The 19,309-nt window shown below is 56.9% G+C and overlaps 1 protein-coding gene across 4 annotated transcripts in view; it reads left to right on the top strand.

The window, feature by feature from the left end:
- Positions 1-5,778: 5,778 nt before the first annotated feature.
- LOC105242317 (SLAM family member 9-like) overlaps positions 5,779-19,309 on the top strand; it is a 53,212-nt gene continuing 39,681 nt past the window's right edge. For 3 of the 4 annotated variants that reach the window (XM_034667391.1, XM_034667393.1, XM_034667392.1), the window contains exons 1-3: positions 5,779-5,936; positions 8,811-9,200; positions 10,726-11,022. In XM_034667391.1, coding sequence (XP_034523282.1) covers positions 5,864-5,936; positions 8,811-9,200; positions 10,726-11,022 — 760 coding nt within the window. In that variant the 5' untranslated portion in view covers positions 5,779-5,863. Of the gene's footprint in view, positions 5,937-8,810; positions 9,201-10,725; positions 11,023-12,495; positions 12,604-13,458; positions 14,770-19,309 lie in introns of those variants that run through there. The other variant, XM_011237866.3, reaches the window with a different exon arrangement.

Raw genomic sequence — 19,309 nt, 5'->3', positions numbered from 1 at the left:
CTTCTCTCACCGATACCAGACTGTCTTGATTGCTGGAGGTTTAGAGTAGGTCTTGAAGTTCGGTGGTGTCAATCATCCATCTTTGTTCTTCTGCAATACGGTGTTGGCTACTCTGAGCCTTTTTCTCTCCATACATACTTTAGAATCACTTTATCCACATCTACAAAATAACTTGCCGGATTAAGATGGTGATTGCACTGAATCTCTGGATCAAGTTATGAAGAACTGATATCTGGACAATATTGAGTCTTGCTATCCATGAACATGGACTATCTCTCAGTGTATTTAGCTCTCCTCTGGTCTTCTTTACCAGAGTCTTGTAGTTTTCCTCATAAAGTTCTTGTGCATATTTTGTTAGATTTATACTTACATAGTTCATTTTTGGTGTGTCAGTGTAAACAGTTCTGTTTTCATTTTGAAATTCAATTTCTTTCTTGCTGGTGTATAAGTGGGCAGATGGGTTTGGTGCAGTGACCTCGTGGGTTCTGAAACGGTGCTATCATCACTCATCAGATCTAAGACTTCTCCTTCGTCCTCGTCTTCCTCCTCCTTCTTCTTCCTCTTCCTCCTCCCCCACCTCCTCCTCCCCTTCTTCTTCTTCTTCCTCTTTTTTTTGTCTTCTTTTGGATTTCCTAAATAGAAAACCAGGTCACCTGTGCTCAAAGATAGTTTTAATTCGGGGCACCTGGGTGGCTCATTCGTTAAGCGTCTTCCTTCGGCTCAGGGCGTGATCCCGGAGTCCTGGGATCGAGCCCCACATCAGGCTCCTTTGCTGGGAGCCTGCTTCTTCCTCTCCCACTCCCCCTGCCTGTGTTCCCTTTCTCTTTGGCTGTCTCTCTATGTCAAATAAATAAAGAAAATATTTAAAAAAAAGGTAGTTTTAATTCTTCCTCCCCAGTCTGTATGCTTCTTATTTAATTTTCTTGTCTTACCTTATTAGCTGGGACTTCTAGTCCAACCCTGAAAGGCGCGGTGATAGGGGCCATCCTGACTCATTCCTTGTCTTAGAAGGAGCGTTTCCCATCTCTCACCATTAAGTGTGCTGTTAGCTGAGGTGTTTTTGGAGATGATTGTTATCAAGTTGATGGAGTCGATGAACTATTCCTAGTTTACTGCGAGTTTATGATCATGAGCGGGACTTGGGGCTCAGTCACTTTTGGAGTCAAAGAAAACAATGAAGAAAATGAATTTGGTAGAGGAACACCCCTTAGGCAGGTAACACTCATCTGTGCAGGGGACCCAGTGTCCCCTGCTCCGTGGGACACAGACTCTACCCCACCTACACAAGCACCATATCTACCTTCCAAGCTGCCAAGAACAATTTAGAACAAACGAGCTTAAAGCAAATGGATTCTCTTTTCTACACATACTGGAGGCAGAGCTGCTCCAGACAAGACCATCTCTTGCTATGGGCACAGGCAGAGCTTCCTCAAGGACAAGCCACAGGGTTTCAGGAGGAAACGTGGTTGCTCAGCTGAAATGAGTGCTTGGCTCGTCCGAAAACGCTGGCTAGTTACCCAGAGCCCAGCGTGAGCCATGGCTGAGCCCCAGGCACCTCTGTGAGGCTAGACAGCTGTGCTCTCCTTCTCCTCCAGGCTATTGGTGTTCGTGCTCTTGTTTCTGCTTGTCACCAATTCCTGGGGGTGCAGATGCTCTGGTTCCCTGTCAGGCCCCGACCCCTCCCAGCATCCCCCCCACCCCGACCCAGTCCCCAGCAGCAGGCACGTCTCCAGCCTCAGGGAAAACTTCCTCTATGAGCCCAGGGACCTGTTGTCTACACGCCCGTCTGCACCTTGGCTCTACTGCTCCCTGTTTCTGGAAAACACTTCCCCTTCTCTCCATTTTGAAATTAGGGGACAGTTAGATCATGTCATTTCTCCTAATAGACATCTGAAGAAGCTTTTGTGTCTTTTTTTTTTCATTTTCAGTGTGTAATTGTTGTATGAAAAGAACAAGTAAAATGATACAAAACAGTCATCCCCTGTCCCACCCTCCCCGTCATCCTGACGCCTCTGCAAAGACAGTCACTTCCAGTTCTGAGCGATTTCTTATGGCATTTACCTCTGTGTTTCTAAAAAATGTTCTTTTTAAAAAATAATGTTCTTGTAATACTCTTTTCAGATCAATTTCAGGCCCCATGTGCTTTCCATCATGAAAGACGAGGATTTTCCTCTCTTCCATGGCTTTCCCCCACCTTCCTCCCTCCAACTAACATATATATGGCATATAACATATATATTCGTTAAATCAATTGTATTTACAATCTATAATTCTATGGATAGCTCAACTATTCAGCATTTATTATAAACTAGTCACCGTTCTTAGGTGTGAAGATGTAACTACTAATTTATCCAATAGATACTATGTTTATCTCAATTTCACAGATGATGAAAGCAAATACCTCTTGTGAAGATTGTGAGACCATGAAGCCAGTAGGGGCAGAGCTGGGATTTGAGGCCCGATAGCAGGTAGGCCTCTAGACTCCGGGCTTTAACCACTAGGCGATCCCATCAACACAGCTTGTTTATGGATTGCTTACCATTGTGCTCGGTGCTGGGGGTACACAGTGACAAAATTAATCCCCAGCCTTCGAGATCTTGTATTTTGGGGGGAACACTGGAAATAAGCCAGTGACCTAGTAGATAGAAGGTCGCTGGCCAGTGGAAGGAACACATGAAGCAGAGTCAGGCAGGGGAGCTGCTGTTCTAGATGGGTCTGTCTGGGGAGGTGGCAGAGGCTGAGTAGGGGTGAGTGGGAACCGTGCAGGTCTGTGGAAGGACATTGCAGGCAGAGGTGACGTGAGCCAAGGCCCTGAGCTGGGAGCCTGCCCACAGTGCTGGAGGAGCCCCGGGCTCGGGGCTGCAGGGCAGTGAGGGGAGCAGCAGGGAGAGGGGTGGGGGAGGGGGCCTGAGCCCCCGGGAGCACCGGGTTCATCTAGGAGGGATGGGGGTCAGCAGACCATGCTGAGCGGTGCAGGGGCAGGGCGTGAGGCTGGCAGAGAGGCCCAGGTGGCTGTGTTTGGAGGGCAGAGGGCAGGGCTGGGCGGGGAGGGTGCAGCCTGGGAGAGGACCCAGGGGAGGGGCTGCTGGTGGCTTGGCCTCGACTCAGAAGCCAGCGATCTGGAACCAAAGCGCTGGGCTTCGAATGCGGCCCTGCCCCCTCCTGCCTCATGGGCCTGGACAGTGTAGCCAGAGGGGCTCCAGGTTCTTGATGGTAGAATGGAGACACGGAGGAGGGGGTGGGACGGGGGGATCGTGAAATACTTTGGAATCGACAGGCCTTGCTGCTGGGTCAGATTTGGGTACGCGAGGAGGGGGCGTTGGGTGTGGCCTCTAGGACCTGGGCCTGGGACCCGGTCAGAGTGATGGTGCTACAAGGGCGTTCTGGAGCCAACGGGAGTCTCCTGGGGCGGGGTGACCTCACCAGCCCTGCACAGGCCCAGGACTCCCCCAGCGACTCCTGCAGCAGCTCCACATCCCCACTGTGCTGAGAGCTCGGGCGCGGGGACGTCCAGCCCTGTATCCAGGGACATGCAGGGAAGGGGGGGAAGAGGACAGTAAGCCTCATGCTGTCTGGTCCGAGAGCCTGCGCTCCCCCGGCTGTGGACTGAGTCCCTGCACCTCTGGGAGGGTTTCCAGCCTGAAGCCCGCTGTCCGCACAGAAGCCACGCTGCCCAGCACGAGTCCTCGGGCTCAGGGTCATGAGCTCTCTACCCACCAGGGAGCTGTATGCAGGAGGGTTAGGAAGTTTCCAGAAGTACCCGAGTGTGGGAGAAGCCACCCCCACCCTGAGCTGGGCTGGAGGAGCTGGCCTGAGTGTGACTCAGCCAGTGCAGGGGCAGCTGTGGACTTCAGAGGCTGCAGAGCTGTAACCATAGGCTCTGTGTCCTCTGCCTGGGGTGTGAGAAAGGGGAGAGGCTGCCCGGGATCAGGTCTGGCCTCCCTCCCCCTCATGTGCTTCTCAAGGTCTGGGAGGACTTGGTTCTGGAAAGACCAGTGGCCTTGGAGTCCTGAGACCTGGGCCTGGCTCTGTCCCATCCCGGTGTCCAGCCTGTGGGGTCATCATATCACCTAAATGGCCCTGACTGTGGTCATCTGTAACATGGACGGCAATGCTGAGCCCCCGCTGGCCCGCACAGGGACGGAGCTTGCGACCCACAGAGACCTAGACACATGGAGGCCTGGTGACCTTAGCTCTCTTGCTACACAGGACAGCGGGAGGGGACAGAGAGTAGTATCAGCAGGTGTAACGAGTCCCAGGGGTTGCCCCAGCATGGAATGTGTGCTGAGTGACACTCCGGGGTCCCTGGCCTACAGCTGCTGGGGGCTCCCTCCTGGGCCCTGCGCCCCACCCCAAGCTGTGGTTTCCACAAGCAAAGAGTCCTCACCCTGAGAGGACTCGCCCAGGGCTGTAGGAACGGGGGACGGGGCACAGCTGACTTGGTCCCCATCACCCTGAAGGGACCAGGGGAGGAGCTGCCCAGATCAGGATTCCGTCTGAGGACTTTGTACCCACAGGCTCCGGGACGGCCCGTGGAAGGGATCTCCCATCACTGGCTGGGAGCGGGGGAACAAGGCACTGCTGAGTGCTCTCCGTTCTGAGGGGCACAGAGCAGTTTGGGGGAGCCCAGAGGGGACGTGGTGAGTTGCTGGAGGCCGCACAGTGGGATGGGACAGTGGCAGTGAGGCGGGATTTCTCAGAGCTCCTTGTTAGGTCCAGACCCTGACTCTGGCTCTGCTGTGTGACCTCTGCGGGTGGTCCAAACCCTCAGGACTCAGGTCTCACATCCAGAAAGTGGGTTTAACGGTTTAACACCAGGCTGACCACCTTGAGTGTGAGGCCACAGGCTGCTCCTGGGGTCCAGCCTTGGCATCTGCCGGTCTGAGCAGCTGAGGGAGAGCCCAGGGGGTGGGGAATGGGGCACCAGCCGGGCGTGAGTGATGGAGCTGCTCCCCCGGGTCCCCGGGAGGACAGGGTTCTCAGAGGTTGTGGGAACCCATCAGGGAAGAAGAGGCCGGGCCTGAGCCTCTGTAGGTGGCCGTGAGTCTGAGGCCGCTGAGCCTGGGGCCAGAGGCGCGTGTCCCTCTCCACCCCTGCCTGTGTGTGAGCGCGGGCCCAGGGCTGGCAGAGCCTCAGAGGGAAGGGGGGCTGTGGCGCTGCTCTGGTGGGGGTGGGCTCGGTGCTGTGTGTGTGGGGGCAGGGCCGGCCTAGGCCACAGACAGAGCCCTGGGGCAACAGCAGTAGGGACATGGATCATGTGCATTGGGGCATGGGGGGGGTCACTTCCCAGGAGTGCTTTGTTTTCCTGTTCCTAGCTTCTCACTTAGACACTGACAGGGGAGTTCCTAGAAAATCAGAAAGGAAACGTGACTCGTGAAATGGTGTAAAGACAGAGGACAGGCCCAAAGCAGGAGAGGCCCTGTGTCCTTTGCTCTAGGATGTGACTCTGTGGCTGTCCATTGGCTGGCGCTGGCGAGCAGGGCGGCCTGGGCTGAGTGGGACCCAGGGTCGCAGGTCAGGGGTCCTAGGGGTGCAGGCTGGGGAGGGGAGACTACTCAGCTGGTTGTGAGAACGGGTACGGGGTCTCTCCAGCTCCGGGCCTCCTAAAGGGGGGCTGTTCCTACATTTATTCTGCAATCATCTCCTGAGGCCTCACTGCAGGAGCAGAGGTAACAGGACAGATGGGAATGACTTGCTCTAGACTGGACAGGGAGTCCAGGAACTAACAGTCAGCCCCGCCCTTGGTGGGTGGAGCTAAGAGCTCTTCTGAGTGATGCTTTTCCTCTTTTCTAGACTCTGAGTTCTGGATGTTTCCTGTGCAACCTCATAGGCCCAGGCGGAGCCAGCAGAGAGGCAGCCGGCCATGGGCCCCTGCTCAGAAGACCCCCACCTGGGCGGGGCCTCCTGGCTCCTGGGATTCACCAGCCTTCTCCTCAGTGAGTGGCCCGGGCTCCCTGGGAGGGAGGGCCGCTGGGTGGGCGGGAGGCAGGAGCCCCTGGGCCCTCTCAGGTCTTTGCTGAAGAACCAGAGAACCAGCTCTGTGATGACCGAGCACACGCCGTGCATTTGGTTCAGAGCCCGGGGTGAACGGAGGGAACAAAGGGAGCTGGTGGCTGAGGCCAGGATGGGAACCCTGAGCCCTGGCTGCCTGGCTGCATGAAGGGAACCCCACCAGGGGGGAGGCCAGGAGAGCCCGGAGTCTCCCGGGGAGAGGGATGGAGGAGACAAGGGAACAGCTGGGGGACCCACGGGTGTGGAATGGCACCCCGCCTGCGATGCCCAAGGGACCCGGCAGCCTCTGCAGCTGCTGTGAGCAGGAGGGGCTGGCCCAGAGCCCCTGTCTGAGCTGGAGGAAGCCGCTCTAGTCCGGCTCCTTGGGCAGGATGAGGGCCCTGAGTCCGATGACAATCTGTGTGCAAAGGAAGGAAAGGAGCCCCCAGAATTCAAGGGTCTACGCCCACCCGCTGTGTGGAGGGGCGAGCCCAGAACAGGAGACTGCTGACCTGGGCTCCGGGTGGGGGTGACCCGGGCGGGGCAGGAGGGAAGCAGAGGGGGCCCCAGAAAGGGAACTGAGAGAAAGCCTGTCCTAACCAATGCCGGATTTCTGGTTTTTACTTCATCAGGGATGATCTGCTTTGTGTAACAAATGGAATGAGAACGAAGGCGAAAGCTGATTCTGTGTGTGTCGTAGCAGCCCCTCACTGAGCTGCCGGGATTCTAGGAAATTTCCAGAATCCCAGGGGATCTATAAACAGGGCAATGAGTCATTACAAAATGGGCTTTGCGAGGCAGGAAGACCCTTTCAAGGAGGAAACTTCCTGTCAGCAACATGTGGCCTTTCTCTTCCTTTCTGTTTTATTGAAATTGAGACACAGGGGCCATTACATAGTTTCCTCTATAAATGTCACGGTCGGATGATTGAGAAAGAAAGCAAGGAAGGAGGAGAGAGAAATGGACAAAGCAGTATGTTGATGGCTGAATGTTGAATTTCATCTTATTTAAATAACTCAGACTCTTGCTCACAGCCACCCGCCCCTGCCCTTCTGTCCCTCTCTGGGTTCAGCACCTTCTGCAGACCTGAGAGCTCTCCGGCCTTCCCCCGTCTTGACTGGGCTTCCCGATTGCTCAGGCTGAGGCTCACCGTCCAGCTTCTGGGCAGCTCCTCCCCTGCAGCCTGAGGGCTGAGCCTCCTCTCTCCCGGGTTCCCCCCTTTCCAGCTGGTGCTGGTTGACCCTCAGCTTGCCCCACGTCTCTGCCAAAGCTGCTGAGTACTTGAGTTCCCTCTCCCAGGACAATAGCTGGAGGTGAGACCCCAGAACTGCTTGGACCCCGCTGACCAGACAGTGGTGCTGGGAAGGAGAAGTCCTGAGCAGGGCAGAGCAGAGCAGGGCAGGGCGGGAGGAGTGCAAGGGGAGAGCTGTAGGGCAGCTCCCTGCAGGGGAGGCACTGGGCTGGGGGAGAGGGAAGCTGGCTCCAGGTCTGGCTCTGCACGGTGTGACCCGGGACAAGTTCCCCCCTTAGGGACCCTCTCATCTTCGAAAGGTCCTTGGAAGTCCCTCCAGCTATGACATCCTGGGATTGGGTGTCTCCTGTGCTGCCCTGAACTTTGCATATTTCCACATGAGATGAGCCTTGGGTGTGTTGACCTAGGGTGGGAACAGTTCGTACAGGACAGTGTTCTTCTGTCCATTAATTCATAAGGGAGCCACCAGGCTCATTTACAAGAGAAATGCTCATTAAAATATGATGCGATATAATTTTCCCTTATCAATTTGGCAAAGGGCAAAAAGTTCGGTCACCGTGTGCTGGTGGGAACTCAGCATTATTGGGAGGAGTACAGCTAGGGTCACTGTCAGGGGGGCGGTGAGCGAGGTCTGTCGAAGTTGAGATGGACCTGCCTTTGGTCTGTTAGACCCACCCGGTGAGTTGTCCCAGTGTCTCTACACCCACGTGTGCTGTCCACAGAACCGTGTGTGACACCTGTACACGCACATCGGGCATGCATGCACTCACGTGTGACATAGACGTCCGTGTGTGACGTCTAGGCGTCCACAGCAGTGAATATGAGCCCCATTTGACGTCTAGAGGTCCCTGTGTGCGGACATTCCCTCCAACGCTGCTCAGGGCAACAGTGTTTGCAGGGACAAGATCAATACAACTGTCACACGAGGAGGGAACTAGAGCCCCATTTACTCCATGAGCAGCTGTTAATGAGACGTTTCCACGAGTGTAGACCTTGCAGACTGTTGGCCAGAGGCTGCTGTCCATCCCTCCCCACAGGGGCCTCTCCACAGGGCCACCGGCGTCGTCACAGCGAGCAGGACACAGGGTGACAGCAAGACGGTGTCACTCTCGTGTAGGACCTGCTGTCCCTGAGGGCCGTCCATCACGTGAGCAGCATGCTGCTCCTTAGAGGCCAGTCCTGGGGGCGGCCCCCACTCCAGGGGCAGAGCTTGCCCGGCCTGCGGGCAGGAGGGTCTCTGCAGCCCCGTGAGAGGCTGCCTCCTGCAGAAATGCACTCGGTATGGACTGAAAACACGCTCGTGCTTTTGCTCCGACCTCTCCTGACCTTCCTGCTCTCACTGTCAGGGTTCACGGCACTGCAGGTCAGCAAGTTCGCAGGACGTGTTCAAGGGGACGCTCCCCTGGGACCAGGAGGGATCCCAGCCTCTCCCCCCATTCACGGCTCTCTCCCGATGTCCAAGAGTCCGGGGAGCACACGGGGCGGATCTTATGAAGCAGATGGTTCTGGGGGTTCCTCCTTTATTCCTAACGAAGACCTCTCACATTTCCTGTGTCCTGTGCCCTAGGCGTCTGCGGTGCTCTGATCCAGAGCTCTGGAGTCCGTGGTTCCGGAGTGGAGGATTCTGGAATCCCTGATTCTCTGAAGATGCGAGGAGGTTCTGTGTCGTTTCATGTGATCAGGAAACCGGAATTACCCCCAGCAGGCGAGCTGGAGAAGATTTCATGGGGCATTGTATCCGGGTCAAACTACAGAGTCATGCTGAACGTCCTTCCTGGGAGGAATGTTCCAGAATGGCTCAACTTCCAGGACAAGTTCAAGACGAGGGTCCATGTGCCCAACATAACAACCCTGTTGGTGGACAACCTGACCCTTGAGGACAGCGGGCTGTACCGGGCTCGAGTCTACTACACGAGAGGACGACAGTATGACCAGGATTTCCACCTGACGGTCTATGGTACGTGGCGGCCCCTCCCCAGCCACATAGCTGACCTCCGTCCTCTGTCCCTGGAGTGTCCACGTGCCCCGATGGCAGGATCCCTTCCAGATTGCAGCCTTCAGACTCGATCTTCTCCCCTGAAAGTAGATGCCGTGTGTTCAGCACAAACGCAGGCAAAGCTGAGTTTCTCACCGGGGATGAATCACTTCTGTGCCTCAGGAGGGGAACACGGAACGGGGGGAAATGGCGACTTGGCCATAACACTCACTGTCCCCATAGCACTCAGGGTGCTCAGTGTGACTGTCAGCTGTCTAGTGCTGCTGTAACAGGTGACTGACCCTCAGGGGCTGACCACACCACCACCTGAGGGTCCTCCTGGGCTGCAGGGCAGGACGCAGACCCCAGAGCCTCGGCCATGAGGTCCAGGTGTCGGCAGGGCTGCTCCTCTCTGGAGGCTCCGGGGAGAATCCATTTCTGTTCCTGTCCCTCCTTCTAGTGGCGCCCACATCCCCTGGCTCGTGGCCCTTCCTCCCCCTTCACAGCCGGCACTGGAGGGATGAGTCCCTCTGGCCCTGCATCCCTCCCTCCTCCTCTCCTGCTTCCTTCCACTTGCGAGGACCCTGTGCTCACATGGAGCCCATCTGGGAATCCAGACCTTCTCTGGTTTAGAGTCAGCTGGTTAGCAGCCTCAGTTTCCCTTTGTCATGGAACCTAAGACACCTGCAGGTTCTGAGCGTCAGCACATGGCCATGGTTGGGGACACTCGTCACCTAGCAGGATGTGGAAGCCCACGTGTGGTTCTCCCCGCCCCGTCCCCTGTCCTTCTCAGCACCGGCCCGAGGCAGCTCACTCAGACTCACGGGTCCGGCTCTAACCCTCCACAGACATAGGAGACGTTCACAGGTCAGCCCTTCCTCAGAAGCTCAGGGAGCAGCTCTCTCTCCCTGCACTCCCCCCTGCGCAGCCTGTAGTCCCAGAGATTTCCAGGAGGACAGTCTGTCCCTTGTGTTCATGTGTGAACCCCAAGTTCAGTGCGTGTTCCTACAACACTCAGGGAGGCCATTCCTCACGGCAACCCCTCGTCCGACACCATAGTCTCTCCTGGTGGGAGCCTGACACTGATCTGGGCTCCCAGAGCTGGCAGTGGCCTCTGCACCACGGGCTGTTGCAGTCCCGGGCACCATCTGAGGTGAAATAGGGGCAGGGTCTGGACCAGGACATATCCTGTCCCTACTTCTCCTTCTTCTAGGGGACACCCCACTTTCTTAGAATTATTTGGCTATGGATACATGAGTACAGTATATGTCATGCGACATTTTTAAGACGCTCAGTGTAGTGAAATCACACAGAGCTGAACTCAGCGTCTCCCACGCCTTTTTTGGCACCTGCTGTATATTTGAGTCAGTTCTGAGTTATCTGTAAACTGTAGGCACCCTCACGGGGGGAGGAAGCCAGAGCGTCAGGGAGAATCTGCAGGAGAAAGCAGGAGCTGTGATGTTCTCCACTCACGTGAGCCTCTGTTCTCTTGTCTCTCCCACCACAGAGCCCGTGCCCCTTCCTCAGATCCGGGCCACGGTTCCGTCCCTCACACCAGGCTGGTGCAACGTCACCGTGGAGTGTGACACCACGGGAACCAGGGAGGGCCTGACCGTGTCCTGGGAGAGCGAGGGCCTCCCTAGGGAGCTGGAGCAGAGACCGGCCCCGGGACTAGCCCCCAACCCCTGGACGCTGGCTGTGAGCCTGCCCCTGAGCCAGCCCAACGCCAGCCTCACCTGTGTGGTCAGCAGCCAGGTGGACCAGAAAACTGCTTCCCAGGACCTTCGAGACATCTGTGGCCACGGTGAGTGCATCCTGCCAGAGGGGAGGGGCTCTCCCCAAGCTCAGGCAGCCCTGGGTGAGGGTTCCCAGCTCTTGTCCCCCACGTTTATGTCACCACCTGCCACCTGGTCACCCTGTCCAGGACTCTGGGAGGCACATCCAACCTGCTTCTGCCCTTCAGTGTCCCTCTCCCTGCAGCTCTCCACTCCTCACCCCTGCTGGTCAGCCAGCACCTGCAGGTACCTCTCCCACCTTCATCCATCATCCGTGTGTGTCTAGGCTCGTTTTTAGGAAGAGCGAGTTGGGGGGTGTCAGTGGTCTGTGCCCTCTGAGGGGTCTGAGCCAGCGACTCCCTGCAGGATTCAGGGCTCGGGGCTCCTCTGCCCGTTTCTGGCCTCACAAACACGCTTCACATCCACCTGCTTGCCTGCGTTCCCGGATGTGTCCTGCTCTCCTCAGCTTCCAGCCTCTGCTCAGTCCCCTCCCTCTGCCCTCAGCCCTTCCAAGTCAGGGGTCCTCCAATCCCCACTTATTCCCGTCCAGGGACCCCTTCACTGCAGCTGCTCCGGGGCCTGTGACCCCTGCAGTCCCACAGGACGGCTGCTGGTTGCAGTTCCAGCATTCAGAGAGTTTGCACAGGGGCTCCTCAGCCTCGATGGCTCAGGGTCCTGCAGGAGCTGCCGCTGTCTTGCCCTAAAACCTCGTCTCCTCTACGGAGTGTCAGTGGCCCCACAGGGAGAGCTGATGCTCTGGGCCGGGATTAGTCTCCTCTGCAGCCTGAACAGGCAGGGACAGTGTCTGCTTCTCCTTTGCATGCCTGTCCCACCCTCGGCCTCGGGCAGTCTGCTCACAGTCAGTGTGTCCCTGCACGCCCTCTCCCCACCTCCACCAGCTGCGGGGGAACCTGGTGCCTCAGCATCTCTGATCCCAGAGGAAGCTCACGGCTCAGTGACCCACTGGACCCTCTGCAGAGAGGCTCCTGCATCCCACTCGTCCTCCTACCCAGGTCCCCCTGCCTGGTTCCTCTCCCGCCTGCCCCAGTGGGTGCTGGCAGCTCCCAGGGCTGGAGAGTTGACACAGCCATTCCTGTTCATGGCTCTCCTTCCTGGAAATCTGCTCCCACCCTTAATATCAGGTAATCTCCTACTCCTCCCTCAAGAGGAAGTTTATGCATCATCTCCTCCAGGAGGCCCTTCCTGAAGACCTGGGTGCAAGCTGTAAAGCTCTCGTGCCCTGGGATGGCTCTGGCTGGCTGCTTCTGGCATGTTCTCTGCCCTCCCCCCACTGAGGGTCTCCTCAAGGGCGGTTACCATGTCCTGTTCCTCTCAGCACCCGGCCCCAAGCAGGAGCTCGCGCACTGGCTGACGGAAAGCACCTGCCATGCTCCTCCCTCTTCAGCTTCTGACCAGGTCCCGTCTGACGTCTCTGTGTGCTTGACCACGGGTGTCTTCAGTGCTCTCTTGTCTTAACCTTCCTCACTCTCTCTGTGTGACAGAGACAGGTCCACATTCACAAGCCCCTGCTGCCCATGCGGGAGTCACCCTGTGCGTTGTTGTTCTTGCGCTGCTGATGCTCGGAGCTGGACTGTGACCTTGTGTGACAGGTAAGAAGAAGAAGAACTTGGAGCCCCGGAGAGGCAGGTTGCACTTCTCCATCCCTCCCCCACTGGACACCGGACCCCCTTTTCCTGCATTTTGCGGCTCAGGGAATGTCCCACAGGAGGCTGGCTGCTGTGGCCATGGCCGTGGGGTCATGGCGGGGGAAGGTCCAGGTCTCCAGGCTCAGACTCCAGCTCCGTCTGTGCGTGACTCAGGTGCAGGATCGCACGAGGAGCACAGGGACCCGGATGCTGACATCCTCTATGCAGAGCTGAGCCAGCAGGAGTCTGGAGACAGGAGGGACAGGGTGAGGCTGGGAGAGGGGGCAGCCTGGGTTCTCCCCAGTGCCTCTGTGCCTGGGTGTGTGTCTGTCAATCCCAGTCATCTGCACGATCTGGCCTGGATGCCTCTGTAACCCTTTCCAGGGAACGCAGTATTAACCAAGAAAATTCTAGTCGGGGCCCGTGCAGTGCTGGTCGCTGGGGGAGGTCATGTCAGCAGCACTGGGTCTGTGTGGGTCCCTCTGGGGCGGCTCTGTCCTTCAGCTGTTCCGGGAACCCTCTGTCTGCATTCCAGGGTTTGGATTTTAGAAATATTGGGGAGCCCTTGAGAGATTTCAGACCGAGGTTGTAATTTTAAAAAGCAGGAGAATCCCGCCCTCTGGGGACACCTGTCTCGTGAGCGTGACGCCTGCAGCTCGGGTCCTGCCTCCTCCACCTCTGAGGCTCTGAGCAGGGACTGGATGGATCCACCGTCAGTTATTTCTGTGCTAAATCGTTCCGCACAAGGTCACCGTGAGACACACACAGGGGTAGATCATTGGGGAAACTGAGTAAATAATTTGTACAAACCTGTTCCAGGACCGCTCAGCCTCAGCTACGTGTGAACCCTAGACGGCCCCCACTCTCTGCCTGGTCTCTACGACATCCAACTGCCTTTCAGACCCGCAGCCCCTGGGACGAGCCCTGGTGAATTCCCAATATCCCGCCTGGACCGTCTTGAACACCACCCAGTGGTCAGTCCCGTGCTGAGAGCTGTTTACAGACCCTGGGAATTCGTAATCGTGAGCGCTGGCTGAGTGCCGCTCTGTGACTTGCACTGTTCTGACCGTTCTGCTCGCCGCTGACTCACAGGGTCCTCAGGGACTCTCTGTGAGGTGGGGATCCTTGTGCCCACTTTACAGATCAGTAGAAGGAGCCAGAAAGCCTGACTCTCCAGGCCGCACAGCTGGGAGCCCTGGAGTCAGGACTGAGCCCAGGGAATGGAGCTCCAGGACCTATCTCTCCAGCCCTCGGCTGTCCCGCATCCCGGCAACGTCCCTTCTGTCCTGTCCTGCTGGCCAGTGGCCTAGCCTGCTATTGCTCAGGAAAAAGCAGAAGTTTTTACTTCCTGACAGTTAGCTTTACTGACTGCATTGACAGACACCTGCCTCCCTCTCTCTCCTGTCCCCTCGGAGGACGCTGAGTTCCTCGGGGCTCAGTGAGGACTTTTCCATACACTCCAAGGCCCTTCTCTGGGGACCTACTGTCTCCTGTGTTCTTCTCTCTGGCTCCTCCCCCTGACCCTGCTGGCTCCTTCCCTGCAGCTCTCAACCAGTCTCCGTGCTGCCCCTCTCCACGCCTAAGCCCCCACTGTGGCCTCACTTCATGGGGCCCCCTAGAGCACCAGGAGGTGACCCCACCTGACACCATTGACCCCCTTTTCTGCTCCAACCCTCTCTGCCCTTGTGTTCCCTGACGGACACAGTCCTGGAAACTCCGGCCCACTTGTCGCCCTCCCAGACTCCTCAGCTGTCCCCCAGGGCTGCTCTTCGCTCACAGGGTGGGGCTTCCGAGGGTTGGGCAGGACCCATCCCATCTCCCGTGTCCTCCTCTCTCTGGGGCCCCTGCCCCGAGGCCTTCAGTGACCAGTGACACCACTGATGCCCAGGGAAACCTCCCGCCCCATGCCTTCTGCTCAGCCCCATCCCTGCCCTCCAGTCCCACCGGCCACATCCCTGCTCCTGTGTCCTCCTCCGCCCTCTCCCCCTGTGGTCACAGTGCCCACTTCCCCTTCTGTAACACCCGGGACCTGGTGAGAAAGAGCAGGAGCTCCTCTCCCACAGGAAGGAAAGCAGAAGCAAGGATCACCTGTGTAATCAGGAAATAAACGTGCATATTTTGTTTTCAGGAGTCGTGGGAGCCGTTCACTTGAGCCCAGGGACACATTTTCTCTCCTTCCTTCCTGTACCCACAAATGCTGGGGCTCCTGACCCGGGTCCCAGAGCCTGTAGGGGAGGAGTAAGCCAGCAGGGAGCCCAGCTGGGGTTCTTCTTGGAGAAGCAGCTGCATCCAGGCCGCTCCTCTGTCCCCAGAGCTCTGCCCCTGTTGTGCCCACGCAGCGTCTGTCCCCGATCTCACAGAGCTATGAGCGTGGCAGCGTGACGACGGCCCCGGGAGCCATCTGTGCCCCCAGCAGACCTGGTGTGTGCTCTGGGCTGCCTACAACCACGGGGGCCAGACGTGCTCTGGAGAAGGGGCAGGTGTCCCTGCCTCGGGCACGGGGGTGTCACCTTACCTGCCCCTGCAGCCAGACTGCCCAGCGTCCCCCGTGCTGGGGAAGGACAGGGACGTGGCTGGGGCCAGGTGGGTCTCCCAGGGATGTCCTTTCTGTCCTTCAACACTGACCCATAAGACGCTTTCCTGGGAACATGACGTGAGTCCAGCAGACTTGGGCAGGGCCGGCTCGTGATGAGCTCATTTTTATCAAGAGTCAAAGTTGACAGAACTAAGGGAGCTACTACTGCCGATTATTTCCAAGAACAATTTCTAGGGCTTCTGGGGGCTCAGTGGGTAGNCTGGGGGCTCAGTTGGTAGAACATCTGATTCTTGATCTCAGGTCTGGATTCCTGGGTTGTGAGTTCAAGCCTCACGTTCGGTGGGGAGCAAACTTGAAATAAATACATCAATAAATAAAGGTATAATATTTAAAACAACCGAAGGACGTGACATCACATCCTCATATTGAAGTGCAGTTCTCTGTAAGTCTGCGAGGGGAAAGGTCGTGGACGTATATTTGCACGTGTCCTCGAGGCGGGACACAGGACTGTTGGCAGAAAACACCAGAATGCAGAGCCCTTCCCAGCCTTTCATGGGATCAGATTCGGTCCTTTTCCACGTGTCCTGTGAGTTCCAGGAGGGCACTTGGAGCGTGAACGCCAGGAACACGGATCCTGTAAGGATTGTGGCACCAACGTCTCTCCAGCGGTTTTTCTCCGTTTTCCTGTAACTGGAACTCCATCTCCTTTTCAGAGTAAAGAGTCTCTTCTGTAGTCTGTGAGAATTCCCTTCCTAAATTGCTTAAGTATCAGTCAGACAGACAGACAGACAGACAGGAGTGGGGCGGCTGGCAGACCCACAGGTGCACCCGCCACCTGCACTACTGGGTGAGCTCCTGCCTCCGTCTACACTGCACGGTTGGTCTCCGGAAATTCCCCCAGCCCCAGCTTTCCCTGAAGCCCGGGCCACTTGTCTTCTCTTGGATCATGTAGCTCTCTGTTCAAGACCCAGCATCGCTGTGGGGAAACCTGCTGTCTCCTACCCTAAGGTGTTTTGTCTGAAAGATAAATCCTGACTCAGTGGCACCCGGGCACACGCAGGATCTGGTCTCTGCAACCCTTCACCGCCCGCCCCGAAAACCTAACTGCGTAAGAGATGAAGGTAAAAATCAGCAAATAAACATAATTACAAAGGAACTGAAACAAACAATGACTTTGCTGAACTTACACGAATGTATTGAAACCTTAGGAGAAATGGAGCACTTTCTAGGCAGTGTCATCTGCCGCTAGGACTTCGGAGGAGGAAGAGCGTCTGAGCAGGAGAGGTCTGCTCTGTGAACAGATCACCACTGCATGTCTTCGTCGCCCCCAGACCCGCCACACCGCGGCTGGCCCTGGGTGGGGTTCTTTTCCCCACACCAGGCGCCTTTGTGATTTCGGGTCCCCAGTTGGGAGTCTCAGGCAGTCCTGATGCTGCGTCCCTGCAGCTCAGGTCAGACCCCACCGGGTAGGGTTGAAGGGCGCCGCACCTGAGCCTCCAATCGGACACCAGGCAAGCTGGGGTCTGTGCCTCTGAGCACCTGTTGTCCCTCGCAGGTTCCCATGAGCTGCTCTTCTGGTTGTTTATTTACTGGAGTAGCTCACACGACAATGGGGACGCAGTCCCTTCCTAGCTTACTGGTTGGTTCTACAGGGTATAACTCAGACCAGCCGGGTGGCAGAGGGGCCGAGGACAAGGCATGTGGGGAGGTGAGCGCCCCCCCCCCCGCGCCTGTGTGTTCTCCCACGCGGAAGCCCTCCTAATCCTGTCCTTCCGGGGTTTCAGGGAGACGTGATTACACGGGCACCGCTCATTAAATCCTTGATGACTGGAGACTGGGGAACTCATGCTGCAGCCCTTCTCCCTCCCAGATGGTCAGTGCGTGGGTCCCTAAGTTCCCACCTGCTAACAGGGTGGATGCCCTGGCAGCCAGTCCCCTCCTTAGCAGTTTTCCCGAAGTATGTCACTGCCACAAGTTCAGGTGTGGTTGTAGGGGCTTGTTACGAACAACCAAACACCCACTCCCCCTTCACTGTTCTGGCCTGATTTTAGGAACTGGGAACAATCCTAAACGTAACAAGCGATGCCCCCGGGGCTCTCATGGAGGGAGTCGCTAGATTCCAGGGGCTGAGGGCCAGGGATAGCGCATGAAGACTAGTCATTCTTCTTACTGTAAATCACAAGGGTGCATCACATTATGGTTAAGATGGGTGACATCGTCTAAGACCTACTGTGTGTCTTTAATTGTATTTGTAATTAATTTTTATACTCTGGCTTCTGTGACCGCGCACTCAGCAGGCGTCCCCCTGGCAGCTCCATCTCCATCTCTCTTAGTGGACCCCATCCTCTGCTGCTCAGCGCCAGGCCCCCTGTTCTCCCCTCTCCATACTGCCTCCCTAGTGATTTTTGGGACCCCCAGGGCTCTCAGTAGCCCAGCTGCATTGAGGCCGCAGCTCCAGCCCTGATGGGACCCCCACCCCCTACTGACTGATAACCTTCTGCTCTTCGAAGCCAAGGTGACCATGTGGAGCACTGAGTCCCCGTCTCAGGCCTCCCCTCCCCCTACAGCTGCTCCTCCCTATGCTTTCCTGATACTTACAGCTCGGGAAGGTCACAGCATCCTTCCAGCTGCTTCAGCCAAACACCTGGAAGTCTCCCAGATTCTCTTTGCCTCCTCTCTGGGGTCCAAGCCGCCAGCGAGTCCTGGTTCCCAAGTCCCTCCCCTTCTCCCGGGCCCTGTCCCTCTCTCCCTGCACCTGTTCCAGGACCTCCTCCCTGAGCTCCTTCCTCCTGGTCTTGCCCGTGTTATTTCATCTCCATTTTGAAATTTTTAATATATGTTTGTACATAGCGTTTCCCTATAATTTTCAGTGTTGTTGAAATTTCAATGCCTTGATCTTCATTCCTAAAGAATTAGGTAGGACGTCAACTTTTTCTTCATATCTCAGTATTTTGCTTTTGATTGGTCATTTTAAAATTGACTTCTGATTTTGCTGATGAAATCCCCTTCTTCTTTGTCATCCGTGCATAGAAGTCAGGACTACGTCTGCCTGCAGCGAGCGTCCAGCTCGGCTCTCAGCTGCAGCAGGTGGCTAGTGATCTCTGCAAAGGAACTCAGGTGATGGCAGTTGCTGGGGTCAGGTCATCTGCTCAGCACGGTCCCTGGGCTCCCAGGCTCCCCATCTTTCAGCTCCACCATCCTGGACACGGGGTCTTGACCTCCTGCGTCTTCCTCATGGTCGCAGACGGCTGTGGCTGCAGACAGCAGCGCACAAGGGAGATTGCCAGTGAGAGGACGAAGGGCGAAGTCTCTGTTGTCGTGAGGCTCTGTCTGCCAGGACTGAAGACCCACGTGTCCCCTACCTCAGTGCTGAGCCCCAGGGCAGCTCTAGGGAAGCCAGGACCCCACTCCTGAGGTGCCTGTGGGTGAAGTTGTGCCGGCAGCGCCCCCTGGTGGAAGGAGCTGCAGCGCCAGCCGCCTGCTCCCAGGTCTCCCAGCCTTCTGGGCCATGGGGAGCAGGTCTGTCCTGGACACTTGCAGGGAGGACAGCACAGCCCTCCCAGGGCCCAGGTCAGCTCTGCTCCCGCCGGAGTCAGGTCTGAGAAAGGTGTCCAGGAGCCAAGTTCGATCCCAGTGACCCAGGGCGTGCCTCCCACCTGTCCCCTGGTGTGAGCGGTAGGTGGTGGAGGGCTCGTGGGGAGGACACAGCGCAGCTCGGCCGCTGTCACTCACCGTGTCCTCACGCTGGCCCCCGACTTCCCTGCATCAGACATTCTCAGTGGGATCCATGAGCATCAGCTGATTCATGAGCATCAGATGCTGCTCGATAAAGGGGGTGGGGGCAAAGGTCAGGAAATATGGAAATGCTGCAGACCAGATCCCTTCTGAGATATTCACGGCCCCTACTCCAGGGGAACATCACATAAATGCTGGAATCTGATTTTCACAATATGTAGGACCACAGATTCACGCTCCTTCTTTCTTTTTTGGAGCAAAGGCTCTTTGGAGCTCCTGCTAATTAGGGTCTGAATCATCACCTGCACTGGGAAATGTTCACCTAGAAGACAAAGCCGAACTCTGAGCCCAGCTCCCAGGACTGTGGGGTCCCTGCCAGCCTGCGGCAGGTTCTGGGCC

Source organism: Ailuropoda melanoleuca, chromosome 8 (assembly GCF_002007445.2).
Source record: "Ailuropoda melanoleuca isolate Jingjing chromosome 8, ASM200744v2, whole genome shotgun sequence".
Classification (NCBI taxonomy): domain Eukaryota; kingdom Metazoa; phylum Chordata; class Mammalia; order Carnivora; family Ursidae; genus Ailuropoda; species Ailuropoda melanoleuca.
Note: the sequence above shows the minus strand (reverse complement) of the source record. Positions and strands in the feature narration are given on the sequence as shown.